At 36.5% G+C, this 23683-nt stretch overlaps 1 protein-coding gene across 2 annotated transcripts; it reads left to right on the top strand.

Annotated features, from left to right (window-relative positions):
* The first annotated feature begins 444 nt into the window (after nucleotides 1-444).
* On the top strand, nucleotides 445-22853 carry LOC149565687 (autophagy 2). 2 transcript variants are annotated; one of them, XM_089819185.1, is made up of 15 exons: nucleotides 445-846; nucleotides 7721-8820; nucleotides 8980-9128; nucleotides 9425-9720; nucleotides 9815-13114; nucleotides 13233-13345; nucleotides 15245-15440; nucleotides 16010-16123; nucleotides 17158-17265; nucleotides 17404-17536; nucleotides 20205-20407; nucleotides 21845-22041; nucleotides 22130-22344; nucleotides 22503-22553; nucleotides 22673-22853. In XM_089819185.1, exons 1-13 carry the CDS (start codon nucleotides 685-687, stop codon nucleotides 22188-22190), a joined length of 6132 nt encoding a protein of 2043 aa, XP_089675311.1. In that variant the 5' UTR covers nucleotides 445-684; the 3' UTR covers nucleotides 22191-22344; nucleotides 22503-22553; nucleotides 22673-22853. The 2 variants fall into 2 exon arrangements, with proteins under 2 accessions (XP_089675311.1, XP_089675310.1); XM_089819184.1 differs by having other exon boundaries at nucleotides 22503-22853.
* Nucleotides 22854-23683: the final 830 nt, after the last annotated feature.

Raw genomic sequence — 23683 nt, 5'->3', positions numbered from 1 at the left:
TACTAACACATGTACATAAACTTACAAACATTTCCATATTTATATAGATTATTATTATTATGTAATCTTACTTTTTTTTAAGATAGATTACTTTCATTCATGGATCGTCATATCTCTTGCACATCATATAACGACACATACTAGGTTATGAAAGAAATCCTTGAACACTCTGAACTTTAAAAAGACTAGCATATGGGCATCCTTCGTCTTAAAGCAAACCATCTAACGTAAGAAGGAAAAGGAGAAGAAACAACAATAAAACTTCTAACCGGTAAGCCAATATCCCATTTACTTCCTTATCCAAAAATAGACAAATGAAAACTGCGTAAAACCCCCAACCATTGGACGTTTTCAGTTTATGTTAAAGAAGAAACCACTAGCGGTTAGAGAGGTCAGAAATAATGGGAAAGCGATGGGACCGGCGGCGCTTTTCCATTTTCCGCGGACTCTCTCTCCTTTGTTTTTTTTTCCCTCTTTTTCTCTTTACCCTTGTTGTCGTCTATTGTGGGGAATTTATTAGAGCTCTTTTAGGTTGAAGAAATAATGAATTGTTCTCTGAGGCAGCGGGGCGAAGGGGGTTCCTGCGTGCAACTATTCATCGTCCTCAGCTACTGCAATTGCAATTGCCCCCATCGGACCTTCATCAGTACGCAAAGGGCGAGGTAAAAGAACAGGCAAACAAAGATGGAGTGGATGATGAAACGGGTGATTAAGTTCGGGCTGAAGAAGTTTTTGGGGAAATTCATATTGGGAGAGCTCGATTTAGAACGGCTTGAAGTCCAGGTCGGCGCCGGCAGAGTTCAGCTCAATCATCTTCAATTGAATACTGAGTATTTGAATCAACAGGTACGCCATTTTGCTTCCTGTATATGTTTTTCTGTGTATTCATGTAGGGCTCAGGTTGTACATGTTGAATTCTTTTCAGTTGAATGTTTTGGAGGTGTTTTATCTGAACAATTGCTTTCCTAGTTCAACGCTTCCCCGCCCTATCCTGGGCTGTTAGAGCGAGAGTCTAGCAGAGGCTGCTTTTGGTGGCTCTGGTGAATTCTCTTATATATCATTTCGAGGGATTTTCTTCCTTTAAAATTCATTAGGGACTTGAACTCACCCGAGAAATACGCTCGCCCAGTCAGCTTGGCCTGCCTGAGGAAAGTTTCATTCTGGACTATGGTAGATGCTGTTCTCTTTTGCCAGATTTGATGAATTACCCTGCAAGGTAATGTTCAGCCTATGCCATAACCAAGTAGTATGTTTCCTGTCAAACTGACCGTGAACTTGTAACCAGCTTCATTTACTGGACGTGGTATTTTATAATTTTATCCAGTTGCAATTTTTAGCTTAGCTTCCACAACCGATGGGCGATTGATTTGTCTCTAATTCAATTTTAATTTACATTTCATACCATCTGCTGCTGCGCGCCGCTCATACTTAGATCAACTTGGTATTTCACTTAGCGTTAACCTTGGGCTTGGTTGCCACAACTGAGAGGTATGTCTTTACAAAGCCACCGAGGACTTGGCCCCATCTATTGGAGCTGTATTTTCAACTTTGACCAATTGCAAATTTCGGCTTAGTATTCACCACAAAGGGACTTTCATTTATGGTGAATTTACTTTGGACTTGCACCCCACATCGTCAGTTGACATACACCCTTCCCGTGCAGTTTGATTTGGTAGTGTATCTGATTTCAACCTTCTGCTTAGTTGCCATGACCGAGGATTGTGGTTTTTATGTAATTCAGCAAGTTTGATCTTATATTTCACCTAATTTTTACCTTTGTCTTAGCTGCCATGACTGGGTGATATGCCTTCTATCAGACTCACATGGAACTTGTAATTGATGTTACCTGTTAGGCTATGAGACTGTCAAAATTGATTGTAATATATGATCACTTTCAACGCTTATTGTCTCCTGTAGATTTCAGCTCAGAAGTCTTTTGGAAGACATATATTGCTACTGCTTGAGCTCGTGCTGTTTTTATAGGATTCTTACTGAGTTTGGTTCAATGCAATGTCAAGATTTGATTTCTCAGAAAGCCTAACCTAGCTAGGGTTCTGGAAGCTTTATTGCCTATCCAAGACAGGTGGATTTTTATTTGAGGATGCCTTAAGGGATAAAACCTAGCCAAATTTATTTTTGGTCGAGCAATGAGGTCTTTGGTGTGATGTTTAAGGCAAGTTAAATCATGTATCCTAACCTTTGGATGCCCTGCCCTTCCTTTCCCTGCTGTAGCACCATTGGGATAAACTGTCCAATTATACTCCAATAACTCCATGTGGGAAATGGACTGAATTTTGCTGCCATTCACAATAATGCCAGAAACATTGTTATCCACCCAAAAGGCTGTACTGAATGTTAGACCAAAAAGACCACATATCTCTTTGGCTAATGTACATTTAAAGAAAACATGCATAACAGATCCATCCAGCTTACAGATAGAACACAAATTAGCTTCCCCAGCAGACTTTTTGAAAGGTAACTTGTGAAGGAACATATGCCAAAGGAAGCGAACAATCTTGAGTTCAATTGGCCGATGCCATAGGCCAATGAGATAATGACTCCAGACTGAGGGTTCAAAAACACACATTTTACAAAGTTATTTGAGTATATAACTCTTTAACATTTTAGATACATCAATGTTTAAAAAATCCTTAAAAAACACACTTTTTGCTAAATTTGTTGAGCATATAACTAACTTCCATTATATATAAATTAGAAATTAATACATACCTTAGACCAAAAAATAAGCAACTTTCATTACACATAAATTAGAAGTTAATACATACCCTAGACCACAAAGCAAGTTAACCTTAAAATGGGTTACGGTGCCACTTCCACTAGCCATGTTGTATGTCTTAGCTGTGTCATCGAAAAGGATTTTTGGCAATTTGTGCAATAATAATGTCTAAGTAGGCATACTCAAGAGTTGTATCCCAATTTTCTGTCACCCCCCATTGCAGTCAAGTTTTGTATTTGATAGATTTCAGATTCCAATAACTAAATGGGATTTGGGAGTGGAGAGCCCAATGAGGAGGGTTAGCACCCCTCATGGGGGTCAAGGGGTAGTGCCCCTTGTGGGGATTTGCGATCAATGTCCCCATTAAGTTCAAGGGACAGCTAAGTCCAAATCAAGTCCTTTAAACCCTTTATCACTGATGACAATCACATTTTGTAACTGCAAGAAAAAATAAATAAAATTATATGAAATTGGAGGAGTTTAAATACAAATTTGCTATTTTTATCATTTATCTGGGGGTTCTATAGGAAAAAATACTGATAGTTTTTCAAAAAGTCATTGGATGTTCTTTTGGCGAGTAATTTGCTTGACATTTTGACTCAGGAGTACAAGCAAGTGAAAATAATTTTTAAACAGAGAGCTAATAAGCCCAAGATGTGTCTAAAAAGCCAGAACGAAAAAAGACCAGAACCTTACAAGAGTCCAGAAAGAAAGTATTATAGGGAAGAGACATCCGATTTGACCATACTACCGCATCACCTTGGAGAAGCAACAGCTTAAGCAATCATGGCTTCCCATATAGTAATTGTGGCCACCCATGGAGTTTTGTCTTTTGGTACAGAAAAGCTGAAGTCTATCATGTTCCATGTTTGACACAATTTTTTTTGACAAGTCAGGCCTCTGGGAAAATGATCCTCTGTATACTCTTAAAGATCAAAGTTGTAGGGTACTATGGGAAAAGGATCTCATCTAAACTTCAGCCCCCTTGAAGTTCAAAATTTAATGCTGTTAGTTTCTGTTAGTTTTATTTTCATAGCATATGATGCATGTGCCTCCACTATCTCTGTAAGTAACTAGATATGCTTTTCGCCAGTATTTTTTTGTTGATAATTTATGGAGTGATTCTAGTGGGGCGTTCACCCATGAGAGAGAGGAAAAAACATAGACTAAGGTCCAAAGGCCACAAATGGACAATCCTCTAAGCCTGAAACTGGTGTCAAAATCTTAGTGCAAAAAGGGCAGAATAAAAAAAACCCAGAACCTTAGACAAGGCCAGAGAGAAACAAAAGACCAGAGGGAGAGTATTATTGGGGAGAGATACTGCATTCATCCATACCACTACAACACCTTGGGAAGCAACTGCCTTAGAAATTGTGGCTACCCATATAATTTTACCTTTTGACACAGTAGCTGAAATCTACCAATTGTGAAAATTAACACCATCTACCATCTTTTGATGTTGGGTGGCATGAGGGACAACACGATTGACGCTACTGGTAGACTAGATGCTGTTGTGACCATGAGAGTCCCCTTAGAATGTGTAACAGAAATGAATGCTTAACAAAAATATTCATCAAGATGAGTTGAGTCTAGGCAGAAAGATCTAAAATTTGGCAGTAAGTTGGTAACACCACTTTGTTCAAGACCTTAACCTTCTCCTTCTTGAGACTGGTTCCTGCAAAGCAGCAGCTGCAAAGGAGGATGGCATGTCACTTCCACAAAGGTCAACATTTATTTATCATGGAGACGAATGCTGCACACTCAAATTATTTACCTCGCTATCTGTAACCTTTGGCATTTAAATACTGGAGAAATTTCTCACGAATGGAAAACTTACTGGTAGCTTCCCAAGACTCCATTCCCCTTCAAATCTAGAGTGCATTAACTAAACTCAATGATCCTGGAGTTGAACAATTTAGAATAGTCTTTAGCCTTATATCTGATACAACACCATAGAGGAGAGGTTTGTATGGTTTTGAGCCCTTCCTAGTACCTACTATGGGTCATCTGAGCTGGTATGAGCTCACATCAAACCAGCATGGAAAATGCAAAACACCACGATCAGGATTGAAAAATGGGGGAAGAAGACTCTCAAGCATAGACATCCTAAATCTTGACAGTTGCGTGTGAAGCAATGTGCAGTTTTGTAAAACAGGTATCTGCCTGTCGTCACAATGACAAAAGGGTGGCATCTGCCATGAAGTACATGGCACACAATATGAGTTCCAACTTATTTAAGAAAAAATAATTTGGAAACCCAGGAAGAAGCCTGGCTTAAGACACTGCCTTTTAAAATGCAAGGGAGGACTGACAACTGGGACGCATCAAAGCATCCTAGCCAAGATAATAAATAAAATAGTAATTACAGGGATGTGTCTTTTAAGATAATCCTCTCTTATCTATCACACTCCTCAGCACAATCGGCCACAAAATTTGAGATTGGGTCTCTGTTTGTTGCATGAAAGGCAAGAATAAGTAGGAGATCTACACAGTTGAATCCTGATAGCAATATAACAAAATGAAAAATCTCCTTGAAATCCTTGCACACTGCTAGATTTAACCCACGAATTATTTTGTGTATTAGGAAGGGAATAGGCTTTTCTTTTTAAGACTTGAATAAACACAGCTGAGTCCCTTTAAACTATTAATTTTCTACATCCGTACTTGCAGGTAAGATTAAGGACTTCCTAAACACTGAGCAGCATTCAATTCAGCCCCATTGGACACCCAGATAGTACAAACCCCTGTTTACAAAACACTCTTGAACATTTCTAATGCTAACCCTGTTACAGGGAATACGAGGATTACCCTTTGAGGAACTGTCTAAATTGAGCTTCACAAATCCTTTAGGCAGTTTGGTCCAGTGTGCATTTTCCTGAACAACGTCATTTGCCCATCTCTACCTTAATGGGGATACACATCAAATTTCTTGCATAGAAATAGCTCCATCATTTCATATTTTCAAATTTAGTGACTATTGCCACTTCTTTTTTACATATTTGCTCAAATCGGGAAAATATTCTGTATCCTGTGTGTTAAGCATCATTGACCATTGCCATTGTCAAAATATTCACGAAATGAAGCAGTCTGGCGCTTCTTTTAATAACATGATCTGGAACTGATAAAAAATGTAAAACATCTACATCAAAGGGATTGACAAATATAGAAAGGAAATAAAAAATATTTGTTAATAAGAATTTTACTTTGAAAATTCAAAATAAAATCCTGAGAATATTACACCTAACCTGAATGAATTTAAAACAGATTTTCTTTGTATTTTGTAAAATATTTTTAGACATTACATGAAATTAACAAAAAAATTCCTCAGAAGGGAAGGTTATCAGCTAACTCAGTTCCAATCCAAGAAGACTCATAGTTGCTATGCTGTCCATGAACAATTTTCTATTCTGATGTACATATTTTTGGATCATAACAATGGCTCCATATCTACACTTGCTTTGAAGGAGAAACAGCTGCAATGAAGCCTGAAGGAGAGGGCTACACTAAATGAATAAATGTTCAGTTACACTAAGGCCTTAAAGGCCTAAAGCTTCTTAACTCTCTTGTGAAATTTTAATTGTTTGGGCTGAAAAAATACTGAGCAGGAACATGAAGGCAATGATGGCTAAGTAGCATATACAAGGCTCATGGACCGGGCTTGAGTTCTAAGCGATACTTTCTCAGGAAAGTGTATTTTGTTTGTGTACTGTTTGATATAGACTTCTCCACTTTTTTCTGAATACTTCAGTTAGGTGTAATAATTCAGGTTTCTTGGATACATCAGTCTCCAGCCTTGAAAGATGGATGCTATACTTGCAAGTTGTGTGTAGTTCTATCCATTTGCTATCGGATTTCATATTTTGTATCGTGTTAGAGGTCAGTCCCGTGGATGAATCCCTGACAATAGTAGATATTTTGAAACAAGTAAAGGTTTTTCAGCTTTCATTAGTAAGTGTGTTTTCTCCTGGAAAGCTCCATAAAGACTCTCCTGAGGTCCTTTCAAAAGAAAAAAAACATTTTTTGATTTCTGAAGAAAATATAAATAAAGGTGAAATTGGAACGTTTGTGGTCCTATGATGGAGGCTTCAAGCAAGGATGTAAATAATCCGACAAAGATGGTTTTATCACTAATTTTTATTTGTGGCCTTGGATACTGGAAATGGTTGAGAATACAGTAAGATCCTTTAGTCTACATTCTTTGAATATGCTTCTTTTTCTCCCTTTATGCTCATGATATTTTGCCCACTCATTTGTTCTGAATAGTGCCATAGATGTTACTAATGTTCCTACATTTTCAGTTATTTTGGTTGTGTGCTTTTCTTTTCTCCTTCTGCGTGTATGTGCCTCTTTTTGGGCAAGATGATTGGTAAGTAGGTTTTTAGTTGTGTAACATGTTCGGTTTAATTTATCTTTTTTTATGTTGTAGGTTTGAATGTAGACTTGAGAAGTTTCCTTTTTGATTCATCAAACCTGTTTCTTATAAGTGTTTGTTTCAGCCGTGTGTCAAAAATTTCTTTTGTATTGTTCCATAGGCTACGTTTTGACAACTGAAAAAAAAGGTTCCTGAAGAAGGTTGAAATTTCTTCATAGGAGGATTAGTTTTGCACGTAGGATCTTTTATCTTGTTATGTTCATATCTACTATATTCAAAGTTTGTGAAAACTCACTGGTGACCATGCTAACTAGTTACTTGTAGGTATCTTGTGTTAAAAATTAAAATATAGTTTTTAGACATGTATAGTAATGAAGAAAACTTAGGTATCAAGTTTCAGATGTAGTGACTGGTAGATTTCTTGTGTTAAAATACATTTTTTGACTTTAAAGGTAATAGACAAAGCTCATATATTTTGTTTCAGGTGTTGTATTAATAGCTAAGTCAGGGTAAACAGACATTTGTTATCTTTCTGTTGATTCTGTTTTCTGTTTTTTTTAAAACAAATTTGAGAATTGTGTAGTATATGAAATATGGTTGGTATTGGTCAGTTGGGTGCAGCAGCAATCAGTGTCAAAGAAGGATTTATTAGCAATGTATCAATCAAATTTCCTTGGAAAGTGCCAATTGACAATTGCGAGGTTGAACTGGAGGGTGTTGAAGTTGTTCTTAGTCCACGAACTGATGTCAAGACTTCTGAATGTACTGATGCATGTTCTAGTTCGGAAGCATATTCAAATAAAAATTCTTCAAGGCTTACTGCAGAGCATGTGAAAGACACAAAGGTACATGAAAGAGGAGTCTTAAATTATCCAGGTGTGCACGATGGAGTTCAGATGATTGTAAAGAAGGTGGAAAATCTGCTTCTGGGTCTTCGAGTCAAAATAAAGAATCTTGTTATTGCATTTGAGGAGGGAACAAAGACATCCAGTACAGCGTTGGGATTTGAAAGCAGTGGTCAATCTCAAAGTATTTTGGTTCTTAAAATGCCAGAAATAGAATATGGAACTGGGGTGTCTGGTAGTTCCTGTGAAAGTACTTATCCTCATCCAGAAGATTCCAAAGGAGTGGTAATGTTGATGCCAATTATAAAGTTTTGTGGTGCAAGAATTGATCTTTATGATGCACCATACACTGATTCACAAGCAAAAACAGTAAGGCATATTGCATCGATTTTAACTGGTAACAGAGCCAGGAATGATATTTGTGACAACTTAGAGCCAATCATAGAAGGTAATGATGTTGGCTTCTCAGGATCTGTTCAGTTCTGCATACCTTGGAAAAGTGGTTGTGCAGATATTCCCAAAATTGATGCTGAAATTCTCATTGATCCTGTTACATTGAGATTGCAGCTATGTACAATAGAAAGATTGATTATGTTGTTTTGCTCTATTGGGAGATATAAAGGGACTGACAGTCAACCTATTATTGATTCTAAGAATAACAGACAAAATTTGGTGCTTGACAATGATGAGCATGCACGTCACCACTGCCCCGGGGAATCAATGATGAGTGATGGAATGTTTAGATCTTGTGCAGAGTCATTTTCAAGTATACCTGCATCAACGGTGGAGGAAACTTCAAAGTCTACTTTGTTTCGGGATTCAATGTTCATATCTAACTGGATGCATAGAGCTGATCTGGAAGAAAGGTATTTTCTATGCTCTGCTAGCATGCTTAATCTTTTGGTAGATTTTATCTATGGTTTCTGTTAATGGATCAAATTAATGTTGCATTTTTACCTTTCATATTTGTCGTTTGGGAAAATATAGCAGAATTCTAAATGCCGGAATTATAACTGCACTTGCAGCATGGATGAATTCTTTGAGTGTTTTGATGGTGCACGGAGCTTTCAAGATGGACCAGCTAGTAGCAGCTTACTGGGTTTGACTTATTCAATTTTTAGTGCTATAACTGCTGCTTCTACCCTTTCTACTGGTGTGGTGCTCATAAACTCTGGTAAATGTGTGACATTTTTGCAACAATATTTTATTTTCTGTATGTCATGTGGCATTAATAAATACATTAGCTTGTTAGAATTTTTAGAAAGAGAGCAACAGAATCTGATCAAACAGAGACTGGTGTGTAGCAATGCTTGCTGGACGTTGTGTATGAACAATTTGATTTTCACTTGACAACAGAAGCTGATCAAACAGAGACTGATGTCTAGCAATGCGAATTTAAGTTAGAAATGCCCTAGATTTGAAAATTTTATTTGTTCCTTGATCTTAATAATACCATTTTTTTTTCTCCAGGAGAACGGGTAGAATGCAATCTGAAGACAAAATTCGTTGCTTTCTCAGTGATTCTTGCAATTGAAGATTTGGATAATAACCATTCAAGTGACGTGAATGGTATGTGTACATTTTCACATATGAACAGTGGACGATTGGATGACTTGAGGGTCAGTTCCCATGTGGACATCAGTGCCAGTTTTGTATCTTCCACGGAAAAGTCAAGGTTCGAATGTCTGGAACAGGAGGCTAGGTGTTGGGCCAGAGAAAATTTGTTTTTGGAAGCCAATTTCCAAAATTTGAAATTTACTGTTCAAGTAAGAATTGTTGGATCAAAGGTTGGTCTGCTACTGACATATTATGTTATTAAGCTTGCTTGGCTAACTGATTCGTTGTGATTGGTGTTTTCAGGTCACAGATGAAGAAGTGAGGTTCAAAGCAGGCATGAAGCATTTTGAAATATTTGAATACCTTCCTGAAGATGGTGAGAAAACAGTGAATTGCAGCTTCTCAAATTGTGAAGAGCACAACAAAACCAGTATGTTATCCATCAGTAGCTTACAATCTAAAGCTGAAGATGTGCTGCCCTCCTTCCCTCTGTCTCTGCAGACTTCTAATGCAGCAAAGAACATGGCTAACATGGTTAAGATTCAATTGTTAACTTCTGAGTCTGATTCTGATAATCAGATTTCTCTGGTTTATCAATTTGCTGATTCTAACTGTAGCAACTCCAAAATTAGTTGTACAAAATTTGATGTACAGCTTGAACCGTTTGTTTTATGGGTTGATTTTTACATGGCAAATCGATTGTGGCATTTGATGCAAGCAATTGAGAATGTATATGGCAAATTCAACAAAGTTTCAGATGAACCAACAAATGACCATTCCTCTACAGGAGGAAATGATGTCTCAAAAGTGAGCATACGGGGTTCTGTTCTTGTATCATCTTCTAGGCTTATTCTGTGTTTTCCAAAGGAAAGTAGCAAGAGCATTAATCCACACAGCCTAACACATAATTTCCTTTGTATTGATATGTCTGATTCTGTACATTTAAGTAAAAGCCAGCTCAAAAGGGTTCTCAAACAAGAGGAAAGTTCTTTAAAAGATTGTGACATGTCTTCATCAGGTTCTATCAGTCTTAATGTGGGAGACTGTAATATGTTTTTGATTTCACCTAATAATGAAGGTGATTGGATGCGTGGTACTGCCAAAGAACTTTCTCTTCAGGCTCGGAAAGTTTTCAGTGTTTGCAGTGAAAAAGAAAAGAACTATTCAACTATTGGTATTCAGTGGCAGGAGGTTCCTGGATCAGGGAGTAGGATTGCAGAAAAGGCATGGGAATCAGTCAATAATCGGACAAGAGAAACTGAAAGTACTAAAGCCCTTCCAAACAACCAAGAATTTATTCGTGCAACTACTGCAGCTGCATTAGAAGATAATGATTCTCACATTCGAGAGAAGATGATCCAGAGTTCTAGCTTATTTATTTTCTTCTCTCTTCCATATGCAAAGGTTGATCTCTATGGCTCTGAGCACATCATGATAGTCAATCTTCTTAGTGACCTGATTGATTGTGTTAGTTTTGATGGTCACATGAGAATATCTTCAAACTCAGAAAATCATGATAGTGAAAGCCAGTCTTGCATGAGTGAAGGCCTTTGCTCAAAGGTATCACAGATATCATTTCTCTTGGAGTGTAAGGTTGTTGATATTGCAGTGCATTTGAAAGAATTGCTGGACATAAGGGTATCAATGAAGAAGGAACTTCCTGGTTTATGGGCTGACTTTACCTTAACAGTTCAGGAATTTGCTACTTTGTCGGTGTCAAACCTGGAAGGTGTCTCTGGTGCCTCTTACTTTTGGTTGAGTCATGCTGAGGGATTGCTACAAGGATCACTGAGGGATGGAATGGGAAAAAAATCTGAAGCAGACAAACATTTTTGTCTATTACAATGTGAAAGGAACGTTTTAAGGCGCGGTGATGGGAAAGGGGCGAATGTATTGTCCAGTGGTAATGCAGGAACAACAATTACATATGTTAGCCAACCACGACAATTGCAGAGCATTACAACTGTTATAATCCGCTGCAGTACAATCATTGCTCCTGGTGGTCGGCTTGACTGGTTGGCTTCAGTCATTTCATTCTTTAATCAGTCTGCTAATGATAAGCATCAAAGTCCCAATACAGGTGCAGGAGAGGGCACTGATACCAATTCACAAGACAGTTCCTATGCCACTTCCTTTAGACTAGAATTAGTAGATGTTGCTGTGAGTTATGAACCTTATTTTAGATTTCCAACCATAAGCAGTTCCAGGACAAGTGTGCCCTCAAGTTCTGGCACCCACAGTAATTGTATTGAAGAGGAATGTTTACCAGTGGCTTGTGTTCTGGCCGCAGCTTCGGTGTGTCTTTCAATTCAGACTAATTCAAACACTATTGACAAAGAGTACTCTGTCTTTCTCCAAGATGTAGGACTGTTGGTTCTAGACATATCAAAACGAAGAAGTAGCAAACAAGGTTATGATGCAAATGCATTACTTTCTCAAGGTTATGTGAAGATTGGTGAAGAGGCTTCAATGAAAGTGGTGGTAAGAATGTATTGCCAGGATGGCCTTCTTTGGGAAGTTACATGTAAAGAATCTCAGATTTTGTTGAAAACTTGTCATGACACAACTGCAGCTCTTATGCGCTTGGGTGCACAGCTTCAGCAGCTATTTGCACCTGATTTTGAAGAGTCATTTGTGCATCTACAGACAAGGCCAAGCGATGGCAAGCAGGGAAGTATAATGAACGTCAACAGAGAAAATCCTGTGGATTCATCCCAAGAGGACATGAATGTTGACATAACTGATGGTCCTGAGGAGGATACGGATGACTATGATAGTTGTGAAGACACAATAGCTGGGTTTTTGGATGGCATACTCGAAAATGCTTTTCCTTCAAGAATAAACCTGAAAGGAATAGTTGAAAATGGTGCAGTTTTAGGTTCTACATGCAAAGGCCAGTCTCATTTTCTTGTGAGTGGACCTGTTTTAGAGGAAGGATGTTTTCTGGATTGTACAGCTACTACATCTTTTATGAATTTAGATTATACAGCGAAAGATGGAATACCTTGTGAGCCTAAGGCAGACATTCAAGTGGGCGAAGCAGGTGTCTTCTTTCCTGAATTTATAGAAAATTATTATAATCCTGAATTTTTTGCGAGGTCACAAAGGTCTGAGAGCAAGAAACTACGGTCTGGGGAACCAGAGTGGCCTAGAATCACCAAGAACATGCCCTCTACTAATGTTGCAGACGGAAAAGGTGTTTGGTATGACACAACAGTGACAGTCTTGGAAAATCATTGTTCAGAAGTTAATTACCAAAAGAATCATAGATTGCAAGATGATGAAGATAATTTGTATGGTGCTGTGAGAGCTTCTAGCCCAGCCGCAAAAAATTTGCAGGCACTAGGTCGAATAGTGCTTAGGAACTTCAGTGCCAAATGGAGGATGATTGCAGGTTCAGACTGGCCTATGTTGAAGAAATGTGATTCTCCTGCAAATAAAGGGTGCACAAGGAATGAAAGTGCATGCTTGGAAGTTGAATTGCATGGAGTAGACATTCAGTATGATGCCTTTCCTGATACTGGGGTTTATGCATCAAAAATTTCATTTTCAATACATGATCTCTTAATATTAGATCACAGTGAAAATGCCCCTTGGAAAAAGGTATAAATTTAGCTCAGAACCATAATCTGCATTTTGAAACCATATATATCTCTACTTTATAGTTCCCTGTAGATTGTATTTACATGTAATTTTTTTAACCTAATTTTATATTTTAAAGGTTTTGCACGACTATCATTCAAGATTGCATCCAAGAGAGACATCTGCAAAGGCATTGATTTTGCAGCTAGAAGCTGTAAAGCCAGACCCTTCAACTCCACTTGAAGAATATAGGTTAGCGTTATTTTGCTAGAGAAGATTTAACTTTAGTATTGCATCTGATTATTATTTTTTCCATTACTGCAATCTAAAATAAACATCATCTTAACATTTTTCTTAGTAGATTTTATAGGTTTTATAAAATATTCCACATGCATTTTAATTTTTTGTGAAACTCATTGGTTGAATCAAGCTGTGAAATCTCTCTTTCAATCCATCTATTTGCTGTCTATATGTACACAAATTTACTCTTGTATGAATCTTTGAGTTTAACTTTTACCATCAAATTTGTTGTTTGTATTCTTGTCATGTTAGTACAAGTCAGGTCATCCTTCTCTTCTATACGTTGTGTTAGCTGGTGATGTCCTAGTTTGTGTACTAATAGTGGTTGCAAATCATTCATGGATGAAGAATGGGAAAAAAAATGATGAATCAACCTTGAATTGTCAAAGGCAAAGGCAAGTTTGGGAAATAGTTCACAAGGTCTCTTCAACATTGTTCAATCAAAACAATGATGAATTTGAGAAAGTGCATAATGTGAGTGACAATGCCATTAAGAATATACTAAATGGTAACTTCAGTTGAAAATGGCAATTAGGAGAAATTACATGCAGCTATGTACAGCGCAAGAAATGGTGACAGATATTAAAGAAGTTTTTATGTTATTGAAAATGATTGGATGGTTAGAAAATTCAATTGGCAAGTGTGAGTTTTAAAGCATTAAGGAGGAATGACATCTTTGAATCATGATCAGCCTGATTATAGCAGAAGATTCAAGTAAAAGCTGCACTTTTACAATGGTTAAGTGAGGAGAAAAGGGTGATAGAAGTGTTATGTGGATATAAAAAATGTGGTAGAAAGAAATGATTAAAAAGCTAAATTAGTGTTAACTGAAAGTCGTGAAATGTTGTCAACAAAACAGTTCTGATAATCATTCAAGCTTAACTGAGAGAATACTCCACAATTCTGTATCTTCCGCTTGCTTAGATTGATCGCACGCATGCAGAGATACTCGTGTTCGTAAAAAATATTTGACGTGGATAGCTGCACATGACATTCTATTGCAGCTATCCATTTTTCAACAGCTTGTCATTCGAAATAGTACTAACTTTGCATATTAGCTTTAGCAATTTATATTTAGAACTATGTGATGTCCATCCGTGTAATCATTTCTCATTGATGTAGAATATTGGTCTCTGCTTTAGCCAATAGTTAGCATCCATTGGTGCTATTCAATAAATATTTGTTTACAGAAAAATGTTGGCCACTGCTTTAACTAATGGTAGATTTTGCTTCTTCATGCCTGAAGTGTTTATTCTTTCAAATCTGAAAATTACAGTGCAATCCTAGTCTGTTGAGAGCTTGGCTCCATATTCAGGGCAAAATCATAGTCATCTGGATATAAAATGCAAAGCTCCATAAAATCTTGCACAGTGTGTATGTAAATTCTGTTAGACCTTATGGAACTTCCTCCTTGATTTGAAGAATAATTCTATAATACTTACTGTTTACTGTTTCTGTTTATGTCGTCTAGAAAGAGGCAAATAAAAGGTGATTACGTTCCTTGTGATAACCGTTGTTATTGACAGATGGTTAATGCCTTTGTGTAATTTTAGGGATGATTTTTTGTTCAAGATTTGTACCTTCACATCCAATGCCTGGTATCTGGTAGTATGTTTCAAATGAGGCCTTGGTGTTGTGTTTTCTTTCTATTTTCCAGACTTCCTCAAAATGTTTAATAAAGGAAAGGACATACATGTGTTGTCTGAATTTGCCTGATATCCTGTGAAAAGTTTTAAGTAAACATTTTGAAACTTACAGATATGATTTTTTTTATTAAACATGGAAAAATAGCTTGTTTGTTTTTTGGTTTTGAAGCATGTATTCTTATCGTTTGAAATCACTGCTTGCCAGGTTATTTGTGAAGCTGCACCCTTTACAGTTACATCTCGATCAAAGTCAGCTTGACTTCTTAATCAATTATTTTTCCCAGTTAGCAGCTTCCGCTGCTGTACAAGGAGATTCATGCAGTCAAATATCAAGCAATAGAAGTATTCCAGTTCATGCCGACACTGTAATGACAGAAAACAATCTTCTCCCCTTCTTTCAGGTACTAGTAACACACTGTCTAAAAACTTATTCGTCATCAATAATGTGTTTCCTTGTAATCCACCTTCTTTGTTAATAAAATGCCAAGAGGGCAGTGCTGCAAGGTAAGTTGACGAGCTGTATAAAATTGTTACAGTTAAATACTGTCCAATATGTAATGATTGTCTAATCAACAAGGACATTTGCAGACTGCCTTCCTTATTTAAATGTTTAGTGTTTTTGATGTGTTCTTTGCATCAATGTAATTTTTTTGCATACATGTAATAAATGCATGTCAAAACAAGTAACTTGATAATCTATATTGAAAAGAAAATTCTATAAATACATCATACCATAGTCAAAATTTTGATTCATTTCTCACCAATTTCACATCACACCTAATCCTTAGTTGTAGCTATATTTTGTAAAGTAGTCATATAAATGCAGACCCGAAAACTAGAGAATTGCCAATATTCCCATGATTATTGCCAATGTGTATTTAGTGGATATTCTTTTTGTTTACTGTGCTTTAATTATCTAACTTTTTGCTGGATTATTGTATTCTGAAATTGTTCTTTATTCTTTGGACAGAAATGTGAAATACGACCATTGAGCATTCATGTTAACTACATTCCTCATCGAGTTAATCTTGTGGCCTTACAAGGTGGCAATTGTGCTGAGGTTCTTAATCTAATTTCATGGAAGGTATTCTGTCATGCGGATTCAGATTTGTTGTATGATTGTTATTATTTTTGTTCACTATCAGATTAATTAAACTTTGAACGATGGTTAATCAATCCATGTTAATTATTATTATCTCTCTGCTTCAGATTGGTGTACAGGTGACTTTTAGATTATTTTACTCTATATGCTTTGTAATGAATATTTAAGTTGAAGAAACTTTCATTTGTGAATCATTATAGTTTGAAATGGTATGTGCTTTGTTCTGCTGAATTTTCTCATTTACATATATGGCTAGCCACACTATAATGATAAGAGTGCCATATTATTTCATTCATGCATTTGAGCGATTTCTATTTTCACGAAACTAGCGATTCTGTTAATTTCATCTCAAATTTCATTTGTTAATCTTTCATTCCTTAAGCTTATTTGCGTTGAGCATATAATTAGGAATATGGAGACATTTGTATCCATACGCAATGGTGAACATATAGTTTGCATCTCCATTCCATTTTGTAGCATTGGAGGCTCCTGAAAAAGAACCATTTTCTCTTTTCATTTTGTTGTGCTTCCTTGTTATCCAATGTCCCAGCTACCTTATTCATGGTCATTCTCTGTTTGGAATTTGATTGAGGATGTTCAATAGCTCCATTCAATATCAGCAGCAAATGCGACATTCTGTAGCACCACTCATATAATCAGAAAATGTGCTACTCAAAGGTCATAATGCCTTTAAATACAACTTCCTAACAATCAATCACATGCTGTAGTTTCAAGTGGAAATGAGCTGCAACTTTTTAAAAATTGGTTGGGTTTCTTACTAAGTTTAGTTATTCTTTTTTCTGCAAAGTGCAATCCTATTTTATAGGTTCACTCGTTGTAAATCATTGAATTATTGTTTTCATCGACTTATTGTTCGGAGTTCGCAAGAAATATTCAGTATTTCAGAGATATTCGTATGTGATTGTCAAAATGTAAAATAGGGCAGTGCATGTTATTGTTAAGCTGAGGTCTTGCTCTGTAAATTAAGGACTCTGTAAAACTTGGATTTTCCACAGGGTATCAATTTGGATTTGAAACATGTCGAGGCTGCTGGGGTTTATGGCTGGGCTCGCATTTCAGAAATTGTCATTAATGAATGGCTGGAAGATATTACCCAAAATCAGGTTTTTTTTTTTCATCTTTGAATTTTCTGTATATATCGTACCTCAAAATGTATTGATGCATGTTTACAATGCTATTAATAAAATTTCATAAACAATATGATATGCTAACTATTTTTTCATAAATTTTACACTTTGTAGGTGCACAAGCTAGTTAAAGGGGCCGGTCTTATTCGATCCCTTGTCGCAATTGGCGCTGCCGCTGCAAAATTGGTTTCTATTCCAGCTGAGCATTACAGAAAAGATCGACGTTTACTCAAAGGCATGCGGAAAGGTTTGACACGATGTACTGCAAGCATTAATATCATTTGATTTTGACTGGCACAAATGCATTGATTTTGTTTATTTTAAGCTTGCATACATATAATTTCATCTCTGTAGTGTGCTTTCTTGTGTTATTTTGGAAGTCTGGAAACTGATGTTGAACTACAGGGAAAACTGGAACCATGGTTATGGTCTCTGTGATATGTCCTTGTGACAGTTTGAGATGATCAGATTAGTTAATGCTTTTACAAAATTAAATATTATATGGCTTGGCCCTTGATGTTGTTTAGTGACTGTTCAATTGTATGCAGTTGGTCATATGTTGCACCCTTTTAAACCATATGCAACTGTTTGTGTCTAGTTAGGAGCAACACTCTTAAACTTGGTTGCATTCACCCTTGAAGAGATCCATGTTTGTAAAAAGATTCTTATAGACTAAGTCATAAGTCATTCATCTGTGTCAGGATGGGCTTATTTTTGTAAAACATAGCTCCACCTTGGCATTTGAGGGAGTTTAAGACTACAAATATCCTTTGTCCTTTGAGCTGAATTTATTGATATCAGAATTTACAAAAAAGATGACGAAGTCTACAAACTCAAACAAAACTGGTTAGGCCCATACTCAGGAAAGGAGGATTATTGTATTGGTGCTTCTATCAGTGTGCATTAAAAGGTGAAAATTTTGAATGATTCTATAGACTCTTTGAACTGAAGAGCTGCTTCATATAGCTTGCTCAGCCTTGATTGAGGAAGAGAGTGTTTCTTATGACTGATTGATCAATATTCTTCTTCTGATCGATATGATAAAAATTAACTTGGATACATAAATCAAGTCTGATTGTGTTCCAACTTCTCACCTCTGAAGAGAATCTATGAGGACATTTTTATTGAATTTTTGATTGCTTTGCTTGGGAAAACAATTTGTCATGTCAATGTTGACTTAGGCCACCCTTTAATTGTGCCATTAGTAGTAAAATTTATATGATCATCTAGTACTTACCTTTGTATAAGTTTAACAAGCACAGGCTTGTCCAAGTCATTGTTGACCATTGAAACCTGGGGATGCGCACCCAACCCAAAACCCTGTTGTACTTGGGACGGGGACTACTCAGGAGGGGTACTTGGAGCACCCAAGTACCCCCACCACCACTCTAGCTACACTTATTCTTAGCTGGACCCCTGCTGCATTGATGGGATTAGTGGGGCCCTTCTTTTCCCTTCCTGTAAACTTGTCTCGATGTCCCACTGCGCTGTTGTTACACTGTTGTTCACTAGGTTAAAGGAATCATGATCAAGGAGCAACTAATTAGGGTGCAACAAAAAGCTCAGGGGTAGAGCTAGGAACCTTAGATTGATTGAAAAATAGATTAGAGATTAGTGGTGCCTTATTTAGGCACTTCAAAAAATCACTAGAAAGCTGTTGGACTATCAATTAGATATTTGGCCATGTTGAAGTTGATTAATGGTGTTAAACAGTTTTATGTTATTTAGAGTCAAATGATAATTTGTGTTGGGTCAAATGTGTAACTTGTGGGTTAAGGGTTTACCATACCGATAATGTTACACGATAAGAAAGATTTTGAAATATTGTACTCGGTTTACCTGCATTCATAGGGCATCCTAGAGAGTTATCCTAGTGTATTTTAGCATAATGTGACCCTACCTTCAAGGTATATCAGTACTCTCCATTTTTATTGTATGCATTTTTATCACTCTTTGAGTCTTGACATATTCCATTACTAGATGTTTGTGAGTAATTTAGATCAGTTGCAGACAAATGGCACCAGTCACAACTGTCCAACCTTCCAAATAAGATATTGACAGGTGATAATACTCTGACAGTGTGATGCTCTGAAGTTATGCTTCTTTAGTTATATTATTGAAACTTATTTGACGTTGTGCACAGGTAATGCCAGTGCGTCTTCAATTTCAGATATTAAGTATACTTGTAGCTATTGTTGCTTTGATGCTTCACACTATTCTTTTTATGATTGTCATCCCCCATAGGAAGTTGACCCATGCATGCACAATAGTCTGAATTTTGTAGATTCTTCAAACCAATCTTCCTAGTTTTCTCAATTGAGGGAAGGGTTTGACCTTTGTATCCATCCTAATTAAGTCTTCATGCACTCCTTTGGATTCTTGTTCATGATCTTTGTAAGGTCCATTTTCTTTGTTTATCTTGGGATTCTCTGGTTCTTCTTTATGGCCTTCTTTGAATTCTTGTTTGTTTGGGGTTTGTGTCCAACTTACAACTATATTCTCATTGACAATGTTTAGTTTCTCATGTTATATAGAGTAATTAAGACTCTGGCAATCATTGCTAGAGTTGAGCAAAGAATTAAAGATCAATGCTGAGTTATTGTTTTTGCGCCTGAATCTATCTGTTTGGAGTAGTTTATTCCAGCAATTTATATTTAGTAGTATATGTATAATTCTTGATTATCTATTTTCATAAAGCTCCATCCTGTATGATGCTGCTATTCCCTATTGTTAATCTTTTGAGAATTCTTAAGCATCTGAGCTTGCTCAGAAGGTGCTGCACAGAATTTTTCTGATTGTATCTCTCTGTCTGTGTGCTATTCATCTAGTCGATAAAAACTGTTCCAAGCTTCATATTTTGCTAGAATAAGAAGAAAATCAGGTTATGATATGTTTGCTGTTTGTTAATTGTCTAGGAGTGACAACATTCCTCAAGAGCATCTCACTAGAAGCTCTAAGTTGTGGGGTTCACTTGGCATCAGGAGCCCATGGAATTCTGGTGCACACAGAATCTGCATTAGGAAGCCTTCCACCATCATTTGCACGAGCATCATGGGAATGCTCAGATATGGATGGTAAATGCAATCAACCTGGTAATGCATGCCAGGGTTTAGTGCAGGTATTATATGTTTACAATGATTTTTTTTGACATTTTATTTTCTTTGAATTCATTAATATTTAATATCCCAAATTTGTCCAGTCTCACTTTCCTGGTAAAAATATACCTGTTCCATTTTAGGAACAGCAATCAATGGAGTTTCTTTAAATGTTGGATTCACCTTTTCCTTGCAGTGGTGCCATGCTTTTTATTGACGAAGTTGCTAGTTTGGTATTAAGTTTATGATCTACAAGCTGTTTTCATTTTGTTTAAGCCACAAGAGTTCCCAAAACAAAAACTTCTCAACAACACCTATGAGAATCTGCAATTTCTGAAAAAACCATTGACCAAAAGCAAAATTCAGTTTCATTACTGCGAAGAGCACAAAATCATGTCTACTTATCTAGATTATTTTCTACCAATCTTCTCTATTTAGCCCTATTATTCGCCCTTTATTATTGTTGGACCCAACAAGCTACAAAACTTACAGGGATGGTACTATGGGTTCCTGTTGGAGGAGATAATGTGGGGATGGAACACTTTCTCATTTGACAACTCGCATCCCTCCCACACAGATTAATTGCCCTTGAACATATGTTGCCTTTTTGCATTTAATGATGCACCCTTTTGAATTTGTAAATGGATATAAAAACACCATGCATGGTTTGTCCAACCTCTTGCTTTGCTTCTTTTTCATTATTAATTACTTCCGTTTCTGAATGATCCACCATTATCTTTCAAGCTGTTGATGCCAATTGTGGTCAAAGACTATTTGCTATTACGATCTGTGTCTAGTTTGTGTTTTCTTATTTTTTGAATCTGTCAACATTTCCTCTCATATTTTTGCTGGCCCATGAACACTTGCTGATCTGACCAGTCTCTGAATTTAGCACCTTAATCTTGAGAATTATGCATATTTTAAAGCTCCATTCCAGCTATATTTGCTATACTTCTGTAATATTTGCGCAGCCTTCTGCTTTTCAGATTGTTACATCCACTGGGTTAATTCCTTCTTGTAGATGGGGATTGTTTGTTTGGTGTCATTCTGCTTTTCATATCTGCAATGATTGTTGAGCCTTAATATCCTTGTGTAGTGCACGTCTTTTGACAGATAAGGACTTGCATATTAAATACAATGGCTTTTCTGCTGCAAAGTCTGATCTTTGTTAGTAATTAAGTAGACAAGCCAAATTTAAACTAATCTGTATTTGGATTATACATATGCTAATTTTCTGGTTATACATCAATTCAGACTCTAATGTCTCAGTATGTATCAGATTTAGAATTAATGGTCACTGGTTTTTTCATCAGCTAATGTTACCACTCAAATTGGGTATTAGCCCTGTTCTAGCTTGTTGCAGACTGTAGGAGGAATTTTGTTATTGCATATTGCTATGTAAGTACCCTTGTAAAAGGGAAGACTAAAAGACTATGGAACAAATGAATTGAATGTTACAGGCCTGCGCGAGTCTTACGCGTGGCTTGGAGAGAACCGCTGCTTCTTTAATAAGCAATCCAGTTAAGTCATATAATCGTGGGGATGGGGCAGGAACAGCTATTGCATCTGCCTTTCGAGGTGCTCCAGCAGCTGTTGTTGCACCAATTTCTGCTGCTGCTGGTGCTGTTCACCAGTTGCTTCTGGGAGTAAGAAACAGGTATTAATCTTCTGTAGTTTAAAGATGGCTATATTGATTATATTTAACAAACTACAAAATATGTCCTGATGAATCTTCCTGATTGTAGCCTTGATCCTGAGCGGAAGAAAGAGTCCGAGGAGAAGTATTCTGGACCACTCCTGCCCTAATAGTGGCTGATTGATAGTTGTGTTGATGTCCTAATGTCCTCTTTGTTCCCAGTTTATAAGGCCCTGTATAGTGTATGATTTGGGGGAATCCCATCACTCGTGTACCATATGACCCTGAGAAGTTCTGGATTTGAATTCATGTTTCACTATGGAGGTAATCGAATTTGAGATTATTTTTCATTTTTTAGGTTGCAGTTTGGTAAATAGTATGGCCATATAAAACTTATATACTGGCCATATAAAACTTATATACTGACATGGCTTTCATCTGTAAAAATGTTTTGAGTTTATTGATTTCTGTGTTATTTGCAGATGTACATATTTGGCTATCAAATTCTTTGGAAAGCTTTCTGAATAAAGGAAGTATGCATTCTTATGTAAATTCATCATTTGTATAATGTTTTCTTGTGGGCAGTTTGCTGGTCTGGGTCTTGTAAATCGCATTTCTTAATTTTCAGTGATAAGGCTGCTGCTTGTTTCAGGAAGCGGTGGACATTTGGCCGACAAGATTGTCAGTTATATTTGCTCCCATTTGTTGTATTTGTTTTGAGGCTAAAATTTCCTCATCGCGATTCTTTGCTTGAAGGAGCAGAGCATTCTTTGTTTTCAATTTTTATTTGTTTTCATGTAACGAAATCCAATATGATGATGTTATTGCCAGAATGCTGTTGTCTAAAATATGGTTTTGTATTTCATGTGCCCCCAGCTCAAGATGGATTATTTTATTTATGTTGTACAGATAAATTTGCTGTTCTCATTTAAATCAAGTTGTGTTTAATGTTGAATGTGATGACGGAATAAGGAGCAATAAGAAACACTCAAAAATTGATTCGATATCTAGCCTTCTCTGGACAATTTCTAGTAATTTTAGAGAGAGAGAGAGAGAGAGAGAGAGAGAGTCCAAGTTGCTACAAAGTGATCCAGTACAAGGCACAAAAAAGGTTTGAAGATGTCTCGTAAAAGGTTGAGGTAAACAATGAGGGAGAAGTCGATGAAGACAAAATAGGGGGAATATTGAAAGTAAATTGTGCATTTGTTTCTTATACTTACCTGGGAGATAATATTAGAAACAGATGGCTGATACAGGATTGGACTATATTCATGTAACGTCTAGTTAGTTCCTGCCCTAGGCAGGAAACTATAGCATTCAATGCACTTCAACTTTTGAATTTGTTTGTCCAATTAGATCGTTGCATTATTCAAATATTTTTTGAGCTATAAAGTTTTCATAATTATTGCATTAACTATAGCTTTCAATGCAATTCAACTTCTGAATTTGTTCGTCCAATTAGAACAATGTATTATTCAAATACTTTTTGAGCTATAAAGTATTCATATTTATTGCATTAACTATAGCTTTCATTACTCTTCAACTTTTGAATTTGTTTGTCTAATTAGAACAATGTATTATTCAAATACTTTTTGAATTATAAAGTATTCATATTTATTGCATTAACTATAGCTTTTATTACTCTTCAACTTTTGAATTTGTT

This window comes from Cupressus sempervirens, chromosome 3, assembly GCF_028749045.1.
Source record: "Cupressus sempervirens isolate cs-2001-9-10 chromosome 3, ASM2874904v1, whole genome shotgun sequence".
NCBI classification, from domain to species: domain Eukaryota; kingdom Viridiplantae; phylum Streptophyta; class Pinopsida; order Cupressales; family Cupressaceae; genus Cupressus; species Cupressus sempervirens.
Note: the sequence above shows the minus strand (reverse complement) of the source record. Positions and strands in the feature narration are given on the sequence as shown.

Bases quoted from the DNA above. Each gene is read 5' to 3' on its own strand.
- LOC149565687 (XM_089819185.1), top strand. From the start codon at position 685: ATGGAGTGGATGATGAAACGGGTGATTAAGTTCGGGCTGAAGAAGTTT. The intron at 8,821-8,979 runs GTATTTTCTATG...CTGCACTTGCAG, and splicing joins AGAGCTGATCTGGAAGAAAG to CATGGATGAATTCTTTGAGT. The intron at 20,408-21,844 runs GTATTATATGTT...TGAATGTTACAG, and splicing joins CATGCCAGGGTTTAGTGCAG to GCCTGCGCGAGTCTTACGCG.